At 40.6% G+C, this 24814-nt stretch overlaps 1 protein-coding gene across 1 annotated transcript in view; it reads left to right on the top strand.

Moving 5' to 3' along the window:
* The window catches only part of dcc (DCC netrin 1 receptor), a gene marked incomplete at both ends in the record, with an annotated part of 329103 nt that overhangs the window by 78065 nt on the left and 226224 nt on the right, over positions 1-24814 (top strand). Inside the window, 2 exons of the mRNA XM_083929753.1 lie at positions 8952-9308; positions 20294-20581. Coding sequence (XP_083785879.1) covers positions 8952-9308; positions 20294-20581 — 645 coding nt within the window. The remainder of the gene's footprint in view (positions 1-8951; positions 9309-20293; positions 20582-24814) is intronic.

A 24814-nucleotide genomic window follows, 5' to 3' on the forward strand; every position in this document is an offset into this window, starting at 1 on the left:
CTGTACAATCTACCAGGTAGAAACTGGAAATGCGCAGTTGATTTTAGAATTTCCTAACCAAAAACAAATCAAGTGAACAAACTGTTACAAAAACCTGTGACACAAGGACCAGTTCACAACCAGAATCAAGTTATATTAAAAACAAAATGTATTACTGTACAAGAAGAGATCATGCAGTTCACTTAACACCAGTTTCTCAACATGCTTTGAGGGAAGTCCTCAGAGCCAAGTAATTTAAACATGCAGTTGAACGGTTGTCACAGTGACATACTCATAAAACATAGTAAGTTATAAGCAGCAATCGCTGACTCTCCTGCCGACTCCTTAACACGCACTGTGAGAAAAGGTCCTCAAAGTGAAACACTAATTACAGCCAGAGTTCGCACATAGAACTAATAATAACATGTCAACTTTTTTTTCTATCACAAACCAACAGTGAAGTCAGCAGACGTGAGCTGGGGTGTTAAATATCACAGCATATGTCATTTTGAATGAGTATGAATCATGATACACTTTTTGGGAAAAATCAGTGGAGATAGCTGTGTATGAAATCCTCAGACATGAATGTCACAGCTGATGAATCAAGGTTCATCATATCGATGCCAAAATCCTGTACAGCTGAAGCAGTGTCCTCTGCATTAAAGGTATAGACAACAGTTGACAGATTGATATGTGTCATCTTAACGCCCTTCCTTACGCAACTATTAAACACAAGATCAACACAAACCGCTGTTGTTTGCTGTTGTTGTTGTTGTTGTTATCTATGGACTACACTAGCCGTGCTGTCATTACTGTAGTGGCAGAGTTTAAAGCAGACATGTTCAGCCATGGCCCTTCTGACAGATGAAGGTAGGTGTTAATGTGGAGGGTATTTAGGCTCAAAGCACACTAAATTGGATATGCCACAGGCTTTTGGAAAATAACCACTTTTGTCTGACCCCCCAAGGCTCACCATTGGCCTGTGTAGGCGGTGTGCTTGGTCTTTAGTTGGGAATTAAAGTGAGCATAGCTTCATGGCACACTGACTGGGTTTTTGCTTTCTACATTGCTCTTTTTGCAGAAGCTTTTGATAAAAACAAATGATTTGCCCTCCACTGAAACTGGACTACAGTTTATTTGTGTTGAAGTTTAATTTTTGATTCTAGCCTTTTTTCAATAGCATTACAAAGAACAAAGGAACAGGTTGTATAGGATTCCTTGGAAATATTTCTTAGGAAAAGCAGGTCACATGTGCCATCTCGAGACTAATTTGCAAAGGTGTATCAGTCTGCAACCTCACGACTCATTTTCAATTTCCAAGGGGCCGTTATCAACAGAGCGAAATTTGATAGACTTGCCTACTAATCAGATCAACGGAACAGCGCACTGCTGAGTGACACATCCAGATTTAGGCAGTACTTGGTCTGTGTTGAAGCAGTAAAAAAAAATGGAAGCCAGGTCACAAACCTTCTCAAATTTCAGCTAGACATTGACTAAAATGGGTCTCTGAAAACATTTGAGGGATATGCGATAGGCAATACAGAAAAAGACAATGCAGTAAGAGAATCTTGATTCATGTTGGATCAGCGCCGCCTAGTTTCACAGTTTGATCTGAGTTTCGTGACCCTGATAAGCTGTCGGTCATCAGCTTAAATCCGCCTCTCATGAGATAAGCAGTTGTTATTGATTCAACAGACCTCAAGAATCTGGAAGTGTCTGAATGTGAGAGGGGCTAGACATATCTGCCAGAGCAAATAAAACATGAGCTCAGCAGATTCCTGTGATTCACGGTTCGGTCAGAAGCGGGCAAAAAGTGAAAGTGTGTTGATTCACAAGTGAGATGTCACCTCAGTAATAGCGGTTTACCTCTGCCTACAAACTGGATTAGATTATAATGATATGTTTTTGGTTTTAAAAACACTTACATTTTGATCCCTACACATTATAAAGACCCACGGACCCTCCGTGGACTACTATAATAGCCAACTCAGGGTTTACCTGTAAGACATGCAGGATGTTTTTCTGATTATCATCCAGACAGTTTTTTTCATTTAACAACTATTAATGGAGAAATGCTGGAGAGTCTCTAACACCAACAACGTAGTTAGTGAACCCAGAGTTTATTAAAATAGTGTTTTAAAGACTTACCTACTGGCCCCTGTACCAGCTCCTCTCATAGTTAAGTCCATTCAAGTGGATTACCAAAGTCAATCCCAAAGGAAGGAGCCCATTGGTGCTTTGTGTTTCTGTGTAGGGACTCTTCTCATGCTGCTGCAGAGGTTCGCTGTTATTTTGAGCAGTATTAGTGGTTAAAAAAGACGTTTTAATGCCTTCACCGTGCTGCCCCGAGCTAATCAGTGTTAGCCACATCCGGCTGTTAGTGACTATTAGCGACTCTCCAGGATTTCTCTGTAAATAGTTGTTACACAGAAAAAACTGCCTTGATGGCTTATTAGATTTGTTTAAGTGTCTAAAAAGATACTGGGATGATTTTACGCCGGCATTTCTCTTTAAGTTTGCAGATTGTGAGATAAGCTCAGTAAAGGTTTGTAGTAGCTTAGCTTGCTTGTATCCTGTGTTGTTCTGTGTACAATGCTTTCAGCCATCACACACATTTACTATTACTATTTACTATTTAAAAAAATACTGCACACTCTAGTGGTCTTTTTCATCTTCATCTCTTTGGGATTATGTTTGATTCTGTAGTTAATTTCCTCACATGTTCCTCTCTTCCCTCTTGTTTTTCCTCATAGTTTCTCTTCCTTCCTATTTCCTCCTTCCAGTCAAGGTGATTCTCTGCTGGCAGCAGCAGCCAGCAGAGTTTAAACACACTCACACAGCTTTTGGATGCTGTCCAGAGTCTTAATGCAGTCTGCTTTTCAGACACTCACCCACGGTGTCAGCCAGTGTGGGAGTGTGTGTGTGTGTGTGTGTGTGTGTGTGTGTGTGTGTTTGTGTGTGCTTGTGTGTGTTCAGACAGTCTTGGCTGCTGTCCACCTCACTGTCACCAACTCTCATCTTATCAGTTAAACTCCTGGATGGCTCTATATCCTTCTCCCTCTCTACCTCTTTTAGAAAAGTGAGTCTCCCAGTTTCTCAGCCTGTGTGGGGTCGACTCAAGTATCTTCTGTACAGTTCACTCTGTTCCTGATAACTGAGATGTAACCTGTCCAAATTCAGTAATCAGGGCTCCAAGAGTCCAGTTGTTTTTGGAATTGGTTCTTAGGACTAGGATTGCTGCTCTTTTTATGGCTCCCTACTCTTTTAGCCGGGTTTACGTTCTCATTCAGAATTCCTCACATTCTGAAGCTTTCACGACCCCTTGACGCAAATTCAGACAGACAGAGGTATGTCATCGGCCTGTTTAGCCCCTAATGTGACGGCTCAGACCTTACACATCTTGGCTTGATCTCCATGTAAATACAGTTGATGCAGTTTTGGCGGGCGTGTCTTGAGCGGAGGTGCCGATGACCAGAACTGTTGTGCGACCACAGCCGGGAATTATAAAAATAGGGAACAGCTGAACACAGGAACGAGAGAAAACGATATCGACCGTCGTGATGAGAAACCGGAAAACCTGTCAAATCTTTGAGATCTGACCATCACGGCAGAGAAAGTCCGAATGATCAGCTCACAGGGCAAACTTCTTCCCACGCATGTGTTGTGCATCACTGTTTGCGGCAAACTTTGTGCTTAACGTCACTTGTTTACGCCTATCACAGAAAGACATCTTTTGGAGAGGAGGAATATTCGACTCAGTTTTACAGAGACAGGACGTTAAATTGCAGCCTTTGCCTGGACACAGATGTGACACATTTTCCATATGAAAAACCCCTTATTTCTCCTCACTTTTGGGGCATTTAATCTTAGCAGGTAATATGGATGGGTATGATGGGTTACGGCGTATAATGGCACATGGAAAGCAGGACCGTTATTGACAATGTGAGATTCTGCTTAATACCCTTTGGATCTGGCTCTTTCTTTTTAAAAATTAACTTATGCATGCCAGGTTTGGACAGGTTTTCCATGGCTACATTTTGCTTTGGACTTACATAAACTGCAAGTCCTGGAAAAGTCTTAAAATGTAAATGTTTTTACGCCTTTACCGTCTATCTTATCTGTTTCTTTCTTTAGTTTTTCTCTCTGGGCTTGATGCTGGTCTGTTCAGTGAAATCAGTGATGAATAGAATCATTGACAAACCTAGAAGTGGAAGCCTGCTATATTTCCTAGTTAGTAGTAGTCGTTATTAATAATTTTTATTATAGATTAATCTGCTTTTTGTCTTAATTGACCAAATCATTGTCAAAATATTAAAGAACTGCATGTTAAGTTTTAGTCAACAGAATGAATTGCTTTCCTTCGTCTCAGACTCTAAAACTAAAACATATTAAATTTACTACCATAGAACACTCTGGAACCAGATGATTATTGGCCTTTTTGCTTCACAAAGCGAGACTAATTCACTTATCAGTAAATTGACAGAACGTTTCAGTCCTTTCTGACAAAATTAAAATGAAATAAGCAAGAAAAGACATTCATTCAACAATCATCATCAATATTTACTGTTTCTTTTTGCTTTTTTGCTTTTTTATTTTAATATGAGTATTTAATTTCCTAATGATGTCCTAGGAAATTTCTTGGTAGGAATGTCGTATATAGCAATACATTTTTAAATCGGGCGTTAATAATAGGGGAAATAGGAATATCCTGAAAATTTAGACCCATGTCATTTGTTGTGTTCTTATTCAAAGAAAGCCAGAGTACATCTTAAAGTTTAAAATGTTTATTATAAAAACAACAAAGAATCAAAAGGTCTCTCTGGGGTCAGAAATCGCAGTCATCCTGACTTTCAGCCAAGCTGTTATCTGCAACCAATGATCCAGAAAGAGCCCCACCCACTCAAAGCATTTATACAGCAATACAGTTCATTGGGCTTTTGTGATTGGTTCAGAATGTTGCTGAGGCGGTCCCTGGTTCAGGCTTTAAACAGTCCATCAATCCCAGACTGGCTCTCATTCATTCACGAGTTTAATCCTCCACCTCCTGGTCACATGGTTCCTCCAATGAACAGCCAGTTGCTGTAGAAAGAACACTCCCTACTCTGCCACTTCCACTTCCTGGGGATCTGACTGCACCTAGTTTTAAACTGGAGCTTATCAGCAACATCCTTTAATTATGCCATCTGTGTTAAATTGATAATAATGTGAAAGCATGCTAAATCATGTTTATTTAACTTCTATACGTACACAGTGAGTAATGAAAAAACTTCAATCATATTGCGACAAAATGAAATCTTCATGTTTAAAAATTCCCACAACATCTAAATATAAATGGACATGTTTTGAATGATAAGCTGAGCTGTAGACAAATTCACATTTTTAAGAAATTCAAGGGAATTTATTAAAAGTTATAAGGGAATACCCTTGGACAAATTCATAATAGACGAGTAAAATGTGTAAGTTCAGAGCTATTTCATGTTAGAGATGAAGACACAATAAACAAGAGGCAGTGAAAAGAGAGGAGAAGGGAGTAAAGATGGAGGGAGGGCAGACAGAGAGTGATAGCATCAAAGTGCAGCACAACGAGCACAAGGACACATTGATGAACTGACTGACTCTGTGTGTGTGTGAGTGTGCGTGTGTGTGTGTGTGTGTGTGTCACTAGTGGGAGTGGGTACAGATAGAGCTGTCAAGATGGTGATTTACTGATAGAGAGAGAGAGAGCGGGCTGCTGAAGGGGAATCAATAAGAAGGAAACTGTGAAGGGAAAGAAAGAGAGAAGTAAGGGGGGAGGTGAACAGAGGGAAATAAGGAAGGCAGGGTAGAGAGGGAATGAGGAAATAAAAGAGGGATAGGCAATAAGGAATCTGTAACTAAAGAAGGAGTGGATAGCAAGGTGTCCTCAGTTTACGGTTGTTAAGATTTCACAGATTGTGACTCTGATAACTGCTTTAGCTGAGGACACGTTCTGTCATTTCTCTGGAAACTTGAAACTCTTAAAAATGTATACTTTAGGCCAAAAAAAGAAATAAAAATGACAATAAGTATAATAAAAATACATTAAAAGAGATAAAAAGTATTATAAAAAGTATTATAAATTCAGTATTCCACAATGTAACTCGTGGAACTGGTATGACCTTCATGTTGAGAAATATAATGCTAACACTTGTTAAATGCATCCATGTTGGGCCAATCTCCAAACCCATCATCTATCTGTCTCACGACAGTTTTAGCCTCTTCCTCTCTCTGAGCAGCCGTCGTTGTTTACGGCCCGATTAGCAACTTGAGACGTGAGAATGCAGTTAGAGGTGATTGACGGCGTCTCTATAAACAGTAATCTGCATATGGGTGCAGATAAATAATAAAAAAAAGCTAATGAAAAGCTAAGTTGTTGCCATTGACAATAGCCAATGGGTCCCATGATTATATGACAGCCGATGCGTTCCAACTCTTGACTCTAAACAGACTAAACATGGAATGAAAAGGGAGAACTTCAGCGTGTCCTTTCTGGATCGTCTTCGTCTAAACAGGGCCCAAAACTGCCTCTCCTCTGCTGCCTCCCCTCATTGAAATGACTGAAGGGGACAAGTTGGCGTGTGGTGGTGTGAATGTCCCCTAAAGGTCAGATCTGAAGCATTTCTGTAACATTTTAACACGACACAAATCTGAACTGAACTCCTTCACATTGGCGTAAAGGCTGCAGCAGCACAGGGTTGAACATGACATGTACCGCCTTCTGGATCACTGTGATATTATCTCAATATTCATATGATACAGTATGCACAAAGTGATGTAGAGTTTATCAGCATGTGATGATATGTACAGTATAACTGAGCACTTATGTAAAAAGATTAAAATATGATAAATCCATATAATGAAAAAAGGGGTAGAGAATGTTAGAGCAGAGGGCAGCAGCCCTGTGCTTATCCATACTGGTTCTTATTCAATCCTGGTTTTGTGTTTTTGTCCTATTATTGGAGAGAGAAAAGACTTAATGACACATGGCTGTAATTGTTTGTGTTGTATCTATTTGTTTCCTCGCCCCAGTTTGGAACAGAGAGCATTTAGTTTGTATACCTGATGTTTTTCTGATCAGACTTTTCATGAGAAACTGAAGCTTTGAGGGTCTAAAATTACTTCAGTAAAATCGAAAAGAAAAAAAAACATCTGCTGCTCTTCAAAGTCGACTTTGTAGCGTAATGACGTGACTTAAGTTTGTTGTTAGCCTCTGTTCAGACTTCCCAGGAAACACAGACGCTGAACAGAGGCTTTGACCAAACAAACTGCCTCTCTAATCAGGATGAAAGACTTTACAGCAGCGTCTGCATCAAAGGCGAGAAGAGACGCTGCCGCTGTCAGAGCCTGTCACAAGATTAAACCAAATATAAAAACACAAAAATGAAATACAACAGGTTGATGTGGCTTTGTTAAAGATGAGTTATCCTGCAGAGCAAAGCACTACAGGTCAGAGCTTCAACTCAGTCCTGTTTTCTGCTTTGAAGAGGCACGTCTGACAAAACTAATAACTACCATGAATAAATACATCAGCAAACACATGAATAAATTAATAAGCACATAAAAGCATGACAACTTGTGGTGCTTCTTTGCCTGCTGCTGCAAAAAAATTTGACACTGAAACTGCACAGAAGAAGGCATTATGGCTTATGAGTTGATTCCACCTGGAGCCAGGCAGTTTGCCTCGGGGTGGTTAAATATTTTCATTCATGGTGGAAAAGATGAGCACATAAAAGGTTCAATTCAATTCAATTTTATTTATAGTGCCAAGTCTTAAAAAAAGTTATCTCAGGACACTTTACAGAGCAGGTATAGACCACACTCTATAACTTATTTATGGTATTTAAGGTTGTTGTTGACTAAACCAAACTGGTCATCTTTTGTTGGATTGACGTAATCGTCATGGTCACCGACTGGTTGCAGTTTCACAGCGTTAAAGTTGTACTAGAGAAGATTTTCATCTATTAAATTGTCTTTTATCTAATATCGATCAAAGAGTGAGTTAAAACAATGGTGATTGATCTTATGACCCACTAATGAAAGCACTTGTTGCATTTGTATTACAATCTGTCTGTGGTGACATTCCCATATCTGAGTTAGGCTTGCAGTAAGGGCAGAAGTGTAATAGGAACATGTGTGTGTGTGTGTGTGTGTGTGTGTGTGTGTGTGTGTGTGTGTGTTAGTGTGTGTGTGTGTGTGTGTGTGTTAGTGTGTGTGTGTGTGTGTGTGTGTGTGTGTGTGTGTGTGTGTGTGTGTGTGTGTGTGTGTGTGTGTGAGGGAAACATATAGGGAATGGACTGGAAGTAGAGAGGTGAATGTGGTTCAATAACGTTTACAAAAGAGCAAAACAATAAAGAAAGAAAGAAAGAAACAACACACATAGTTACATGAACCAGACAAGATGGAGGCTCTGAAAGAACAAACTCACCTGCAGTTACATCCTACTGCCAAAGAGGCCGCCAGAAACAACTTCTCTCAAATGTTATGGAGTACAAGTTTAAATAGAAAGTCATATTTTGTAAGATATGAAACCAATTGTTGTGTGTAATGCTTCATGTTCTACCTCACATCATCATTTCATTCATTGTTCAAAATGTTCCTAATAGTCACCATGTTGTGTTCGTATGAAGCCGGCAGGGGATGTGCTGTCTGCTGTAACGTTAGTCACATTGGCTGATAAAGTTGTGAGTTGTTGTGAGTCCTCTGTGACCATCTGCAGGCCTTGGGCCCTGCTTCAGATGCCCGTTTTGCCCAGCTGGGATGATTGCTTTTCTACTGTGTTATGAGATCTTTCTTTACTTCCAGACTTACTGATTTATTTATTGTATTGAATATGGCACACCTGCTCCCAGCCACAGGACACACTGCACCTCAACCCTGTGTTTGCTTGCTGCTCTGTTGTCAGTTTAGGTAAAGGAGAGCATTTGCATTAATAAATCTCTTCTCTTCTCCTGTAGCCTCAGACGCCTCCTCATCTTCCTCCTCCTCATCTAGTCTCGGGGGTTTCGTGGACTTCATTTTCACCCAGGAGCCTCAGGACACGGTCACAGTGCGCGGGGGTGTGCTGCAGCTTGACTGCCAGGCGCAGTCCGATGCAGTGGCAGGACCTCCCGTCATAGTATGGCGTAAGGACGGTGTGCTGCTGAGTACGGTAGTGGATGAGCGACGGCGGCAGCTGGCTAACGGCTCGCTGCTGGTGCAGAATGTTGTGCACTCACGGCACCACCGACCTGATGAAGGTGAATACCAGTGCCTCGCAACACTAGATGGCCTGGGGAGCATTGTAAGCCGGACCGCCAGGGTCACTGTGGCCGGTAAGTGACAGCTCTATTCTGTTTTATTCTGTCCTATTCTATTCTATTCTATTCTATTCTGTGTTTTAATAGCTTGCTTCACCAGGCTCTATAATGCAAAAATATAACTTGTGACACTGAATGATCTTAACTTAAGGTCTCCATGCTGGGTTTATATGGTGGGGACAGAAGTAAAGGTAAGGAGAGAAGGGAAGTAGAAGTGAGGAGAAGAGTAGAGATTTCCTCATTTTGGTTAGTGTCCATGACCTTGACATGTCCTTGAACATGGCAACACACACACACATACACACATACACACACACACACACACACACACACACACACACACACACACACACACACACACACACACACACACACACACACACACATAATATTGCTCAGCTTCCTCCATTTATTTTACTGTTCATGTTTATGAAATAGAACCAAAGTAATTCACCTGTAATGTAATTTAGTAAGTGGAGTGTGGCTTAAAATCAATACCATTTATGGAAGACATTAATAGGCACAGAGGCTTAAGTGCGTCACCATCACCAACAGTGTGTGCACTGTCTACAGCGTGGTACAACATACCATACAGCAGTTCCAAGTGGGGAGGGATTTTAAAGATATATTTGATTTGTAGGTGGAAAATGCATATGGATAGAAAGTAGAAATTTGAAAAATATCAAACACTGAATCATTTAGAGGATCAATTAGCCATACATTGCAACTGATTCAATTTGTGCTCATATAATTTAATGCCTTATAATTTGGTCCTTCACCTATTAAGAGGCACAGCATGGACATAACTTATACCAAATAACTATAGTAAGCATTTAGTTTTGGCTAAGTTTCTTCATTTTCCCACATGTAGTCCTGGGACATTTAGAGGATGTAGGGCTCTCTAGGTGTAGCCCGTTGACAATAAGTGGGTTTCTGAGCAGTTTTTAGAACAGAAGTGCTCACAAACCAGTTGCTGAAAAGTGCAACTCTTACAGAAATTTCCAAATGTCATAAGATCCTCGAGGTCTTGGTGTCTTAATCTGAGATTTTGTAAAAATACAAAAAAAAAAACAATTCATGAGACAGAATTAGGGATAGGCGATATGGCAAAAATATCATATCACATTTTTTTTACATAATCACAATTATTATTATTATTATTTTTTTACATTGATTTCTGTAAAAATATAGCCCTAAAAGAAAAATGTAAAACAAAGCATTTAGGCCAAAGGACCTTTTCATCAGTTTTTGGTATTTTGCCAACTGTTGCGAATACAATGGACATTTCGCAAAAGTCGGCCTAAAGCTAACTGTGCCTCTGCTGGCTGTGGTGTGGCTAGACTCCTCGCCTCTTCCCTCTCAGCAAACTACCTGGTTTCTATTTTATTGCTGTCGCGGGCATTGAAGATGAACAGCTGATCATGAAGTTGAAATGATGAATTATCTTAACAAGATCTGCTCATTAAGGACACCTACGAAACCTAAATAAATGTGTTGTTGAAGCTAAACAGGCCAGATAAGGAACATTCAGAAGAAGCTCGGAGGAAAATGATTCTCACTGCAGTGTGTGTGTGTGTGTGTGTGTGTGTGTGTGTGTGTGTGTGTGTGTGTGTGTGTGTGTGTGTGTGTGTGTGTCCTTAAACACATTAAGAGTCGGCTGGTGCACGGGACATTTAACAGTTTTTCAGAGGCATATTTTACACCTTGTTCCACACATTCTATGTATAAATGTGGACAGACAGCGTTGACGTGACGCGATAGTCCGAAGCTCGCGTGCTGTTAGGACTCGATGTAACTTCTCCGTTCCATTTACATTTTTAGCCATGACTTACCGCTACTTTCTGAGTCTTAATCACTGCCTGTAGCTCTCTATGATTGGTTTGATCGGCCTGAGGCGGACAAGCCAAAAGTGTCATATCATCATATAGCCCACCCCTAAACAGAATGGCCCTCGTATACTTCCTTCATATTGTTCTAATGTCCTTAATCACGCTAAATTTCAAAATTAAACCTAAAACACAGTGTTTATTATCGCAGAGCTGGAAACCTGAAGGTTCGTTTCCGATCCAGCCCAGCTTTCAGATGATGTATTTCAGATGATGTATGCCATTTCTGTGTGGCATATACTGTTGACCTGCTATTTCCCCCTAAAGATCCCATATCCCACCTAAAAAAGTCAAATTGTACTTGTCCCCAGACCATCACTGTGCTCTTATGAAAACATTCACTGCTACTGCTTCAAATGAAACTGATCCCATCTGGTTTATCCATGAAGTATTCTATCTATCCATGAAGTAATTTATTAATGCTCTTTAATCAGTTAGGTCATACACAATAAATTTGTCTACTCATACCTTGTATTTGATCTGTAAAAAACAATTTTCATTGCTAAACCAAATCACACGCAGATTGTATTTGGAGATTTTTGATTATTATGACTGGAAAAATAATAATCATTGAACATCTAAAATGCAGTCATAGACGGACGTGTGAGACTTTCATGTTAAGATGTTTAAAATGTCAAACGTAATGAACATTTTTCCTGAATAATATTAGCTTTATTCAGATAGAAAAGCTGCATAATGGCACTTTAAACGTGTGGTAAGAAAGTTTGTCATCCATACTCACGGTTAAGTGTTTAGTTGGCTGATGGATAGCCTAACCAAGCTGATTACTTATGCTGATAATGAGGTTCTGGATAACATACACACACATACACTCACTTTTACAGTGTGTGTGTGTGCGTGTGTGTGTGTGTGTGTGTGTGTGTATCAGCTGGTCGTCTCTTTAGCCCACTCAGCTCTTTGTGTTTGAGTGTTTTGGTCTCTCGAGCGACTCTTATCCTCCCAGTCAGTTAAAGCGATTAAAGAGACAGGAGACCAGCGGCTGCAGCTCACAGGGAGAGTGTATGTGAGGTGAGGTGTCCCACCATAATCTAACCCTTCTCCACTGCAGGAACTAAACTTCTCACAATCCAGGGCTCCCCATGGCCTTGAACATTAAACCAGGGCTGTAGATCATTTAAATTGAGATATACCAAGTCCTGAAGGCCTCACTGTTTCAAGATCAAGTCAAGATTGTGTCCAATGGGGTCAAAGTCTAAATGGAGACAAAAAAGTATCCATTCTTTATTCCTCATATCGTTGTTACATACAGTTGATTATAATCAGACTATTATAGTTTTCATTATTGTTTAAAGTCCCCCTCCACTCAAAATGTGTTTTTCTTCTGTTTGATCAACTAGACAGTGACTTTTCTGACGTCTTCATCCTAGCACATAACATGCTTAAATCAAACATTTAAGCATGTTATTTATCCTTAATTAGATCTGTGAGGTTCACCGGCACTTTGTGTATCTGTGTGCTGAAGGGTTAGGAGTTACACAGCGGGCCACAGATCTCCTGCAGGAGGGCGACAATGTGCAGATCCTTCCAAGAGGTGTTTTCACATTCAAATCCTGAAGGAGGAGTTGAATGTGCACTTCTCTGCAATTTGAAATTCAAACATATACAGGCAGCTTTAGTTGGTACATCACTAATCCATAGAGCAATCACTGTTTAATATGTGAAACGGTATTCGACGGGGGAACAACTTCAACACAACACCTGCAAAGAAACCTGAAGCCGACTGTCAGTACGCATATTTAACTTTGGGCTGGGTCAGTGTGCACATAACCACGGAATGTGTTAAGTTGGCAAAAAGATTAATTATTTTTTATTTTTTTGCGTACATTTCCTGTCTGAGATTGCCGCTGCCTCAGAGTGGCACCTGCAGGATCCACACACTATATTTAAGCGTCACAACATCATGAACTCTCATGTACAGCTGAGGTTCTTCATCGGGGAACAAACTTTTTGCTATGACATCAGTTGCCTCTAATGGCTCATTGTGGAGCCCATATCCAAACCTGAGCTCAATCATGTGTGTTAAACAATTTAAACACACACATAATGGTATATAATTCACCCAGATCTATAAAATATGAATAGGTTCTGCCCCTTCACTGTCATGCACACACACACACACACACAAAATCACAAAACACATTACAAGGCAAAATGCTAATGAACAGCAGAGGCTTAAAAATTCAATTAGCAGTCTGAATGTGTGTGTGTGTGGATGTTTAGATATGCCTGCAAACTTGGAATTAATTAGCAACACCGAACACAGAGAGAGAGAGAGAGAGAGAGAGAGAGCGAGAGAGAGAGGGAGAGAGGGAGGGAGGGAGGACGTATAGAGAAACAGGACTGCAAGTGAGTAATAGACTATTGAAGAATGAGCAGAGGGAGAGAATAAAGAGGAATAGAAAGAGACTACAGCGGTAGGATGAGAGAACGACAGATAGAGAAACCTGAAATAGAAATAATGCACAGAACACTGAGTGCAAAAAAATATGAAGATAAGACTGAGAGGAAATGAAGAGAAAGAGAGGGCATGGCAGAACGGTGAGAGAGAGAGAGAGATAGATAGAAAGAGAGAGACTAGCAGAGTGGCCTACACAGAGGAAGACAACTTCTTATCTACAGTTCAACACTGAAACATCTGCTTCAGTTATTGGTAATACAACCTAAAACAACAGCCTAAAACAGGGTTCATTTTGATCATCACACGCACACACTCACTAAGGAGAGCCAACACTCGCTTGCTTTGTTCCATTGACATCCCCTACTGTCTCTTGAACCTCTGTGGACTATCAGCCACAGCCTAGTGTTGAGAAAGCCTGGGACCATCAGGGCTGATCTTCCAACATCTACCTGGTGTGATCCTTCCATGGCGAAAGTTCCCTAAAAGGTTTTGCTATCCATGCTGGATGATGCCATCCGGTCTTAACTGTAAGTCCTGACGTAACACCCTTTCAAAGTACTATTTTTGGGTCCAACTTTGGTATATCTACAATGCTGCATGGCTGTGTTCCCTGTTGTTTGAACAGGTCTGAGTTTAAAATATTTTTTTTTTTTAAAAGACATTGTAAAGTTTGGGAAAAGGTTCACATTGTTGATTGTCTTGTTCAATGCAGTGTTTGGACCGTGAAATAGTATTTTGAAAGGGTGTTAAATAAGACTTAAAAAAAAGACAGTGACAGTCAGTTGTGTTAGTCTCTTGTGCTACGCTGGCTCCTGGTCACACTGGCCCAGCTTACTGAGAACCTCAGTAGAGAACAGAGCCTTTGTTAATGGTATGGGTGACAGCTATATCTTTTGTGAAAAAAACAAACATTTAGCTGCTTAATCTGTTGCACTAACAAGCAACATTCTGTGTCTCAGTAATGTTATGCCTATGCAAGCAATGTTAGCTAACGTTACTGGTCCTTGAGGTGATAGAAAGGAATCTAGCTCACTTCAGTCCCACTGGAAACTAAAAGGGAATTCCTGTCAGGGTGAAACTCTTTTCACTGCCTGCCACTCAGAAATGTAGCTGCCACTTTTAAAATATATGCGATAAATAAGTAAAATGCCATGTAATATTCAGTATATTTACACAGAAATCTTCAAATGTGTTGTAGTGAAGTGGAGGATTAAAACAATAGTTTGCTTTACTCACGGCGACTGTGGCCAAACCAGCGACTTCAGGGAAGCAGGTGGATTTTACAGTTTTTTAAGATTTATATTTAATTTAAAACAGGGAAGTGCATATTAGTTTTTCTAACAACTATTAACGGAGAAATCCGGGAGAGTTGCTAACAGCTGGTTATGGCTAACACTGTTTAGCTCGGGGCAGCATGGTGAAGGCATTAAAAGTTATTTTTTAACCATTTATACTTCAAAATAACAGCAAACCTCTACGCAGCATGAGAAGAGTCCTTACACAGAAAACAAAGCACCAATGGGATCCTTCCTTTGGGATTGACTTTGTTAATCCACTTGAATGGATTTTACTACGAGAGTAGCCGGTACAGGGGCCAGTTGGTAAGTCTTTCAAAAGCCAGAGCTATTTAGTATTAGCCACGTCCCGCTGTTAGCGACTCTCCTGGATTTGTACGTTTATAGTTCATACACCACTCTGGGACTGTCCATGGTGTCTAGAAAAGCTACCGGTAAGCTAATGTTATGGTGCGTCTTTAGCTAATTGTTTTATCTGCTTTCCACCATCAAAATGTGTGTTCGAATGCATTTCATTAGGTGAGGGTCGAGAATCACAGTCAATCAAAATAAATAAGGTTCTTCGGTCAATAACATTGCTTTTATACAGCAGTTGCCAGTGACTTTCACATGTGTAGCTCTATCACACTGACGCTAACCTTACTAAACATGACTTTCTCTTGTGTGTTCTCCTTGTCCGTGGCGGATTGCCTGACATTTTTTAGCCGCCACTGCCAACAATTTTCCCACATTTGGTGGGTGGCTGGTGCTTATTTCAGACCCCGATTAATGTACCCTCCCCATGATTCATAAATGCTCCAATATTGAATGGGTTCTTGATACTTGAGTCAAGTTTCATGAAAATCGTACCAATAGTTTTTCTGTAATCCTGCTGACAAACAAACCAAACTTAAAACATAACCTTTGTCGCAGAGATAAGGAAACAAGAAGCAGCATGCTTTATAGCTATAGAAAGGTGAGCTAATTTCAGTGTGACATTATTTCTGAACATTAAGTTACTTTCACTTGGCTTTCTTTGGTGTTCATCACTGAGTTAGCGCAGGATTCATGTTGATTGTTACCATTTAAATCGTTATCTAAATGTTCAAAAGCGTTGTTATTCTAATTTAAGGATCGTATCTAAAGCTAATGAGTCTTACCCGCATAGTGTTATTTTTCTCAACCACTCCACACAAAACTAATATCTTTAAACTGCTAGCTAAAGTTCACATCAGTGGAGGGAGAGACAGAGCAGCCTTCAGTCTGTCCATCCCCAATTAGCTGTCGACTCTCTGAGGATTTGGACAAATCCAAATTAATGGTGGTGAGAAGGAGCAGGTTTTGACCCACAGAAGCAGATAATAACTGTTCCCAAGGGGACGACTCAGAGTGGGAGCGTCCCAAAATCCCTCTGCTGCCCTCGCCCGTTTGCCGTGATTTGCATGTTATTATCCGTCTGAGTTATTTCAGTCTGTTTGTCTAATGAGAATGAAAACAGCAGGGAGACAACAGCCACTATCCTCATGGATTTTGAAGACTCTGTGTTTTGTTTTTTGGTCGGATACAGAGGTTGCTGGTTTGAATCTAAGACAGGAAGTTGAAGTGAGGCCATGTTGAGTTCTCCTCAATGCAAATTTTCTTCCATCCTGATTGACCTATTTATCTTCCTCTCTAACTTTTTTCATTCTTCTGTAACAACTCTGCTCCACTTATGGTTCATGAGGCTGTTTTATATTGTTTTTTTGCAAACTCAGGCAACATGTTCTCACATGATTAAAAAAGAATCATAATGATGCTCTGATTTATAAAACTAAAAATGTATTAATCTGCTTGTATGTACTCTGATGAACTCTTAAATCACAATGTAGAAAAACACCAGTTTATCAGGTGACATAATTCCACCTGCATCCAGGTCAGTTTTGCTTGCTTCTGGAATGTTCTACTGTAAGCTGTAAAAACAACAGGTCAATGTGTTTAAAGAGGACCTATTATGCTTTTCCGTCTTTTCTGACCTATAAATGTTGTTCTAAATTTTCTAGCATGATCAAACAACAACAATTCCCAGTATTTGTCTACGTAGAGGAAGCCGTAGTTCCCTATTGGTCATGCTGCTACACAAAGGCTCAAACTTGGAAGCTGTAAGTCCGGCCATTTTTTCATGCTGTTTCTGTGTTTATTTTGGACGTTAACCTGTCGAAGTTGCGCGGCTAATGTGGCTAGCTTCCATATAGACAGTGTTTCCGTATATGGTAAGGGATGTAACATTTCCCGGCATGCACACTGGGCTTTTCGGAAGGGGTTATTGTAGCTGATCTGACAAATACAAATATGACCCTGAAAACTAGCATAATAGAGCATCTTTAAGAAGACCTGGTGTATCGCAGGTCTTCGCTTTTGTCCCACACTGTTAGGACACGTGTAAGGCTGTTTTTGTTTTGTTTTTTTGGTGTTTTTTGGTGTTATCTGTACTTTTTTCTTTGTTTTGGGCCACTTTTCTTTTGGTAACTATGAGAACAATCTCACAGACCATCTCTGTCAGAATACTGAAGGACTTTAAAATCTTTGTTGTTAGCTTAAATCACCACATGGCTATTTTTATTCTCTTAAATGGTTTTCAGTGAAAGTCTTCTGACCACATGAAAAGTAGAATATGCAATTGGACATAGAGAATAATACATTTCAGCAGTACTGGAGGTCAGACTTGCTAAGTGCCTTACCTCTCAACATGGCAACACACAAGCAGCAAACAGTTGACATTGACCTGAAAACATTTGTTTAAGGGTTTTAGAATTAGACCTGTGGCAGTTTGTTGAGGGTTAGACCTCAGGAATGAAACCTAAGTCCATACAGCAGTGTCCTCACATATAAAAAAAACAAGAATATGTGTTCCGTGTGTGTGTGTGTGTGTGTGTGTGTGTGTGTGTGTGTGTGTGTGTGTGTGTGTGTGTGTGTGCTTGTGTGTAGCTACAGGCAGCAGTGTGATCTACACAGGAACGGACAGCAGCAGAACTTATATAACACACAGGATCCAAATTCACATCAGCGTTCCCGTCGCTTCTGATCTGTGGGATGTCACAGCGGCTCAAGTCCTCGCCGCCATGTAGTTGCATCCAGCGGCGACTCGTCCCACGATTTAAGAGTCAAACTTACGCTCGTCTAATGTTACAGAACAGAAAGAGAAAGCCAGTGTTTGTGTCCCGAATAAAGTTTGTAATGTGTGTCGAGGTAAAACCGAGGAAGCAGAAGAAACTGATTCAAACCAGCATGGAAACAAAATAACACAAACTGCATTTTTTTCTCTGTCCCTGGTTGAAACGACTTCAAGAGCATTCAGATGCTGACAGAAATGTCGGACTCTTATTCAGAACATTTTTTTATAACAGAAAATATTCTTTCTCTAAAATATCATTGTAAATGTGTAAAAAGAAACAGCATTTGTTAAAAAATGAAATGAAATGAAAGAAACTTAATGACTGCATATGAGAAAGTAAATTAACGTCCCTTAGTCTCGGCAGCCAGATCTATCTCGTCTGCCTGCAACACTTGTGATTCTGAGATGGGGGGGGGGGGGGGGGGGGGGGACTCTCTTATACACCAATCACAGTTGCGTGTCTTGCAAAATAGATATGGTAGATAGCAGAAGGGGAGGAGACTGCCTGACATCTGGTACATGACGCAGGAGGAAGGATGTGGTTAGCATAGCTTAGCATAAAGACTGGACACGAGGAAATGGCTGGCTCTGTCCAAAGTAAAGAAATACAGACACTTCCAAAACTCACACATGAACAAATAGTGTCTTGTTTATTTAAATTGCAGACAAACAGAAATAGAAGAACATCTTTTTTGTAATTTTACAATTTTTTATTCTAATTATATACATTTTATAGATCGATTGTAGCTTGTCTGAGTCTCTTAATGTGTCTTATTTTGTGACTGTGTGGGCGGCAGAATTGGTTTATCTGTGTGGATTAATAGGTGTATGGAGCCCACCTCCTGTCTTATAAGTGGACACTTGTAGTTTCTCATGAAGGTCGAACTGCTGTCATAGGGTAAGAATAACACAATATTTTAAATATTCTGTCATGAAAATAATTTACATTCCATCATTTAAACCGGTTCAAACTCAAGTGTAAAATCTCAACAGAGGAGAACAATGTCAACAGAAGAGAATTAGAGTTTCCTTGTTGAATTCCTCACATTCCTGCAAAGTCTGATTAATCTACCCAGAGGCCCCGGCGGCCTTGTTGAAATAAAAGTGTGAGAGCAGAGTGAGGCTGGCATCAGCAGGGTCGTGTGTTTTGTGGCTACAGGCTGCTTGTTGTTGAAGATCATCTGATCAGACAGGAAACGGCGTGTGTCCTAAACACAACAGGCTGGACACTGCCTGTCCACATTGTCCCTGTCTTTTTGTCTTTCCGTCTGACTTTCATACGTCCTCCTGCTGTTCACAGGCCAACTCTGTCCCTCACCTGCTGTGCTTCTCTTCTCTTCCTGTCCCATTTTTGTCCATGTTATTCTTTTGATGTGGACCTGAAAAACCTTTACTGTCAGCTCACCTCTTCCTCTTCATCCCTGCTGCTACTGTGTCTCTTCCAATTCTGAATCACTGAGCACTATTAGAACAAACAGCAGTAGAGACAATACAGAGGACAGTACAAACAGCAGTACTGACAGCAGTACAAACAGAAGTACAGACAGCAGTACTGACAGCAGTACAAGCAACAGTACAAACAGCAGTACTGACAGCAGTAAAAACAACAGTACAGACAGCAGTACAAACAACAGTACAGACAGCAGTACAAGCAACAGTACAAACAACAGTACAGGCAACAGTACAAACAACAGTTCAGACAACAGTGCTGACAGCAGTACAGACAACGATACAGACAAAAGTACAGACAACACTACTGACAACAGTACTTTACTAACAGCAGTACTGTATAACAGCAGTACTGACTAATTTGAGTTCATTACAGTTGACATCTGAGTATAGTTGTGTAGTTTTGTTGTTGTCAACCCACTGAGCTGCTGCTTCCTGTTTGTGGTGTACCGTTTTTGTCTGACACACCAGATGAAGACTTAAGCCTGCCATTCGCAGGCCACTGTATGAGACAGCAGTCTCCTCCTCCTCTGCTATCTCAGCTATCTATTCAGCAAACAATTAACCAATTACCCCTTGGGGATTAATAAAGTATATCTATTTTATTCTATTCTATTCTAATGACACTGTCACTGCAACCGGGGCAATTGTGATGGTTTTAAAGGAATACAAACAAGCCTGAGCGATGTAGAGAAAACAAAAAGCTTTAAGATAGGATTCAAAGAAACAATCAATAAAAAATATGTATAATAACGCTGAGTGAATTCTGTCAATACTCCATGTTTCTGTTGATAACCCTTCCCCCTCTGGACTCCCCCCAGGTCCGCTGAAGGTGGTCGTCCCCACCGAGTCTGTGTCCTCGTACCTGGGTGACACTGCCCTGCTGCGCTGTGAGGTCTCAGGCGACCCAACACCTGTCATCCGCTGGCAGAAGAACCGGGAAGACCTACCGCTGACCTATGACCCCGATTCCCGTGTGGCGGTGCTGCCGTCCGGCTCGCTGCAGGTTAGCCGCGTTCAGCCGCCAGACTCAGCCACATACCGCTGTCTGGCCGACAACCCCGGCAGCACCAGGACGGGGACAGACGCCGAACTACGAGTACTCCCAGGTAACTGATCCAACACATGGCTACTTGGTTTACTGATGCAATGGTGGTATGTAACTATAAGGACTGTATATTTACTCCAGTACGAGTACAAATTTTACTGTACTTCATTTGAGTATGGAAATTCACTTGACTACAGTTTTCTGACAGCTTTAGTTATCAGTGTTGTGCTGGTAACTGAATAATAATAATTAGTTACCTCATTAAAATTGTAAATAAATTACTTCACTGATTACTTCCACCAAAAAGTCATGTGGTATTGTGATAAACAACTTTTTAGTACTTTTTAAATATCTACTTTGAAAGCTATGTGTGAAGATTTCTAGTGTAATGTACAGCAACTACAGTTTTCAGTATGAAAACAAAAAAGACCCGTGGAAGAGTCCCGTGTGTTGTTTCTGCTGCTGAGTGAAGTGGCAGAGGTTAGCTCCAAACCTCCAGCCAGGAGACAAAATAAAAGTGTCTCCTCCTGGGATTCCTGAACAGGAACATCTAACACTGAGCTACTGTAAGATATTTTATTGAGTTTCATCTTAATGGAAGGCTGTGAATGAATTTGATTCCCCTCTGTAAAACAGTTAAGTATATAGTGTGTCTCAAGCTTTTATTTTGAAAGGTAAGAATGGAAGAAATGAAGCGGTTGCACACAGCAGACCTCTGTTGTCTTATAATCCTCCAAAGCAAACAGTACGGTGTGATGAGAGAGGATGTAACCCAACATTCAAAATAACAACTTTCACATGGAATTCAATAATAAGGAGCACTCCACATTATGGCTCATTCAGGTCAGTTATGCACCCCACTAACACACAACACATCAGGCTCACTGATACAATACATTTACTGAACACGCCCACATCTTTGATGACAGTGGTTCCCACTAAACTGATGGAAATGTGGGCTCGTTTGCTAGACAGAACCAAGGTTCAAAGAATTCTGAACGGAACCGGTTCAAGAACCTGTTCCCCTTCAGTCGAAAAACAGTATGTGAGAGCACATAGGAACAGAAGGTGGAGGTAGAGCAACATGACTTTTCGTTGACGTTTCAGATCGTCCGTCTCATTGTGCTGTCAGGATATAGTAACATGTTCAGTAAATATGAAAAAAATATATATATTTCTCATAGAACGTGACCAACTTTAGCTTTTAAGTACATTTTCCTATTTTTACCATACCTGTTTACTGGAGATCCAGATGGTTCCAATCAATTTGTCAATAAGTTGATGTGCCTTTTAGAGCTCCTGAGGTTAAAATAGTTTCATTTATCAGGCTTCAGTTGACAGTTTTGGACTGAATAATTGAAAAGTACTTCCTGCCTCAACTGCAACTTCTGGCATCAAATATTGTACGTGTGTGAAATATTATTTGCATTATCAACCACCAGTCTTGTTACAGTGAAGTACTGCACCAGCAGTTTAACCTTAAGGTGGGCTCTGCATTTCCTGCAGTCATCAGTTTGACAGGTAGTCATTTTTGTTCATTTCCTCTCAGTGCTAGATGTCTCATTTTTAAATGAAATGTGATGTAATAAATATATTGAGTGTAAGATGTGATTTTAATAATGTGTCTGAGAGGAAGCAGCTTCTCATCACTCTGCAGGGAGTCTGTCAGCCACTGATGTTTAATACACTCAGTATGGTCCAATTATATATGCGAGTCCGTACGCTCATCACTGAGATAACAGCTCAGGTTAGCTCTCTCTTCCTGGTTAAACACCTCTTTGACTCGAGCTCATCAACTGTTCCTCTGCTCCATCCCAGCGGGAGCTCCCTGGAACCAGAGCACCGACCTTCAGCAGGATAATCACATTTACTTTGCATTTCAAACTCCACTCCCACTTTTCATCACAGCTGCCTCTATCCACCCTCTCACACACACAGCGGAGAATTTGTTATTCTAGTTGTACAACAACAGGACTCCTCAGGGGGACAAACTGAGTCTTCCATTAAACTCCAAACTGTAGGATGCAGAATCATTACAGTCATTCAGCAGTTCAAAAGTAGAAAATAAACATAAACATAAAATATGATACAGTTAACAATGCATATAGAATTTATGAAATAAAAAAAAATAAAACCATGTAATAAATAAAACGATAAATAACAAAACAGAATAGAAAATGTTTAAATATGTACACTTAAAGGCTCTGTAGGCAGCTTATTTTTGGCAGTATTAGCCAAAAACTTCCATAATAACCTCAGGGATAATGTAAATGAAGTGATGTGAGCAAAGATCAGACCTCTGTGTCTCTCCTAGGCACTGTTTTCAGCCTGCAAAATCTAACGCGTGACGGAAGAGTTTGACCAATCACAGAGCAGTTGAGAGAGCGAGCCCTGTGATTGGCTGTTCTACTAAAGCAGATGTGCGTTCACGTCTCTTTGGTCTGCAGCAGGAAAGATTGGAAACACCCACGTTCAATGCAAAAAAATCTCTAAGAAGAGGAAGACAGATTCGTCAAAAGGGAGTCTAAAAGAGAGTCTGACAACAAACGCAATAAAACACGTATAAATATGGGCCTGGTGTTTCCAACATGGAGAGAAGTTGGGGGTGACATTGGTGGACTCAGAGCTCGCTGTTCTTCTCTTGGACATGTTTATGTTGCTACATTACAGTCCTGAATCATACTATTCCACCTCAAACGTCTTCACAGACCTACAAGTTTGCCAAGAATGACAGGATATTCCTTTTTATCAATTCAACAATTGCAATCATGATCGGGACGATTGAAATGAGTGAGGCGTAAGCACACTGACACAAGTTAGTTCTCCATTTCAGTCACTGTCTAATGCTCATTCAGCACTGTTCAGGATTTACAGTATTGTGTTTAAAAAAAGGATTTTCTTAGCTGTGACTCGGACATTATGGAGGATAACGTAAAAAACAAATTAAAGAGAAGCTTTAGCAAATTGACGATTGCCTGAGGCGGGGACTGTCGGGTGCGTGTATGAAGTGCGTGCATCAGACGCCTGTGCTTGTCTGGTGGGAAGAGCTTGGGTCAGAGCTGAAGCGATGAGACCCGTGTAGACTCAACAATCCCCTTTTTAATAGGTTTCCTGCCTACTGAGCCTTTAAACCAAATAAAAAAGTAAAAATTAAAATCAGTTGTGTAAAAAATATCGAACAGAAAGAACCAGATAAGACCATGTCTTGGTCCTATCTCTAACACCCCGCTGTCCGACTCTGGGGAGGATGGAGAAATAGATTTCACCAAACATTATCGTTTTACTACTTTCTCAGGCTTCAGAGGATCTGCCAAACATTTCTTTAATGGATAAGCCGCATAGTGTCTCTATCCAGATTTAGCTCAGGCCCTTTGGTATGTATGGAGTTTTAATGGATCCAATGGATTCATTTTTAATTATACTGTTTCCATAAAGACTTTACTCAGTAGTCTGAGTCTGATGTCCATGTGTCATCCCCAGATAGTGCATCACTCTCCTACTTTGTGCTCTGTTCCATTAGCTGGGAGTCAGTCCGATAAGTGACTAAAGAGATGAGATGTAAAGCTCCAGTATAGTCATGTAGTTTAACAGCAGGTGTAAACATCAGCTGTCAGGTGGTGGAGAGAAATGCAAACACATGTAGATGTGTTCAGCAATTATGTGGAGCAGTTTCACTAAAGAGTTTAGATTGTATTTCACTTCTTCCGTTTGGAGCTTTTTTACTGGAAAATAAGCAGTAAAAAAATATGAACTGTATTGAAAATATCAGTTTCTTGTGAAACCAAATGTACAAGCCTGTGGACACCACTCATGTCTGTACTTTAAATATGAAGCAGCAGCTAGCTTAGCGGGAAAACAGGGTAAACAGCTAGCTGGGCTCTGTCTTAACGTGACAAAATCCACCAACAGCGCTTCTAAAGCTGTGTTCACAAATGTCTCTGGACAATGTCAGAAGAAGCAGGGCCGAGTTCACATAGGCAGCACAGAGGGTCTCCTGCTGTGTGAACTCGGGTGGCACCTGCCTGGGTAGAGCAGCAGGAGGTTGGTATTTTGGTGATAAACAACACAGTTTTTTGCCGTTCCTTGAATCTGTCTGGCGATTTCGGAGTTGTACCCTCTTTCCTTTGTTCCAGAATCTCATTGTCTCTCCAGTTAGACATTGTTGTTGCTGTCTTTGTGTAAATTAACCTTGTTTCTTCCTTTTTCTTCCCGTTTTGGCACATACATGACGCCCCACTCTCTCTCTCCGTGAATATACCAAAGAATGAGGGCTCAACTGGACATTACGCAGACT

This window comes from Echiichthys vipera (assembly GCF_963691815.1).
Source record: "Echiichthys vipera genome assembly, chromosome: 16".
NCBI lineage: Eukaryota > Metazoa > Chordata > Actinopteri > Perciformes > Trachinidae > Echiichthys > Echiichthys vipera.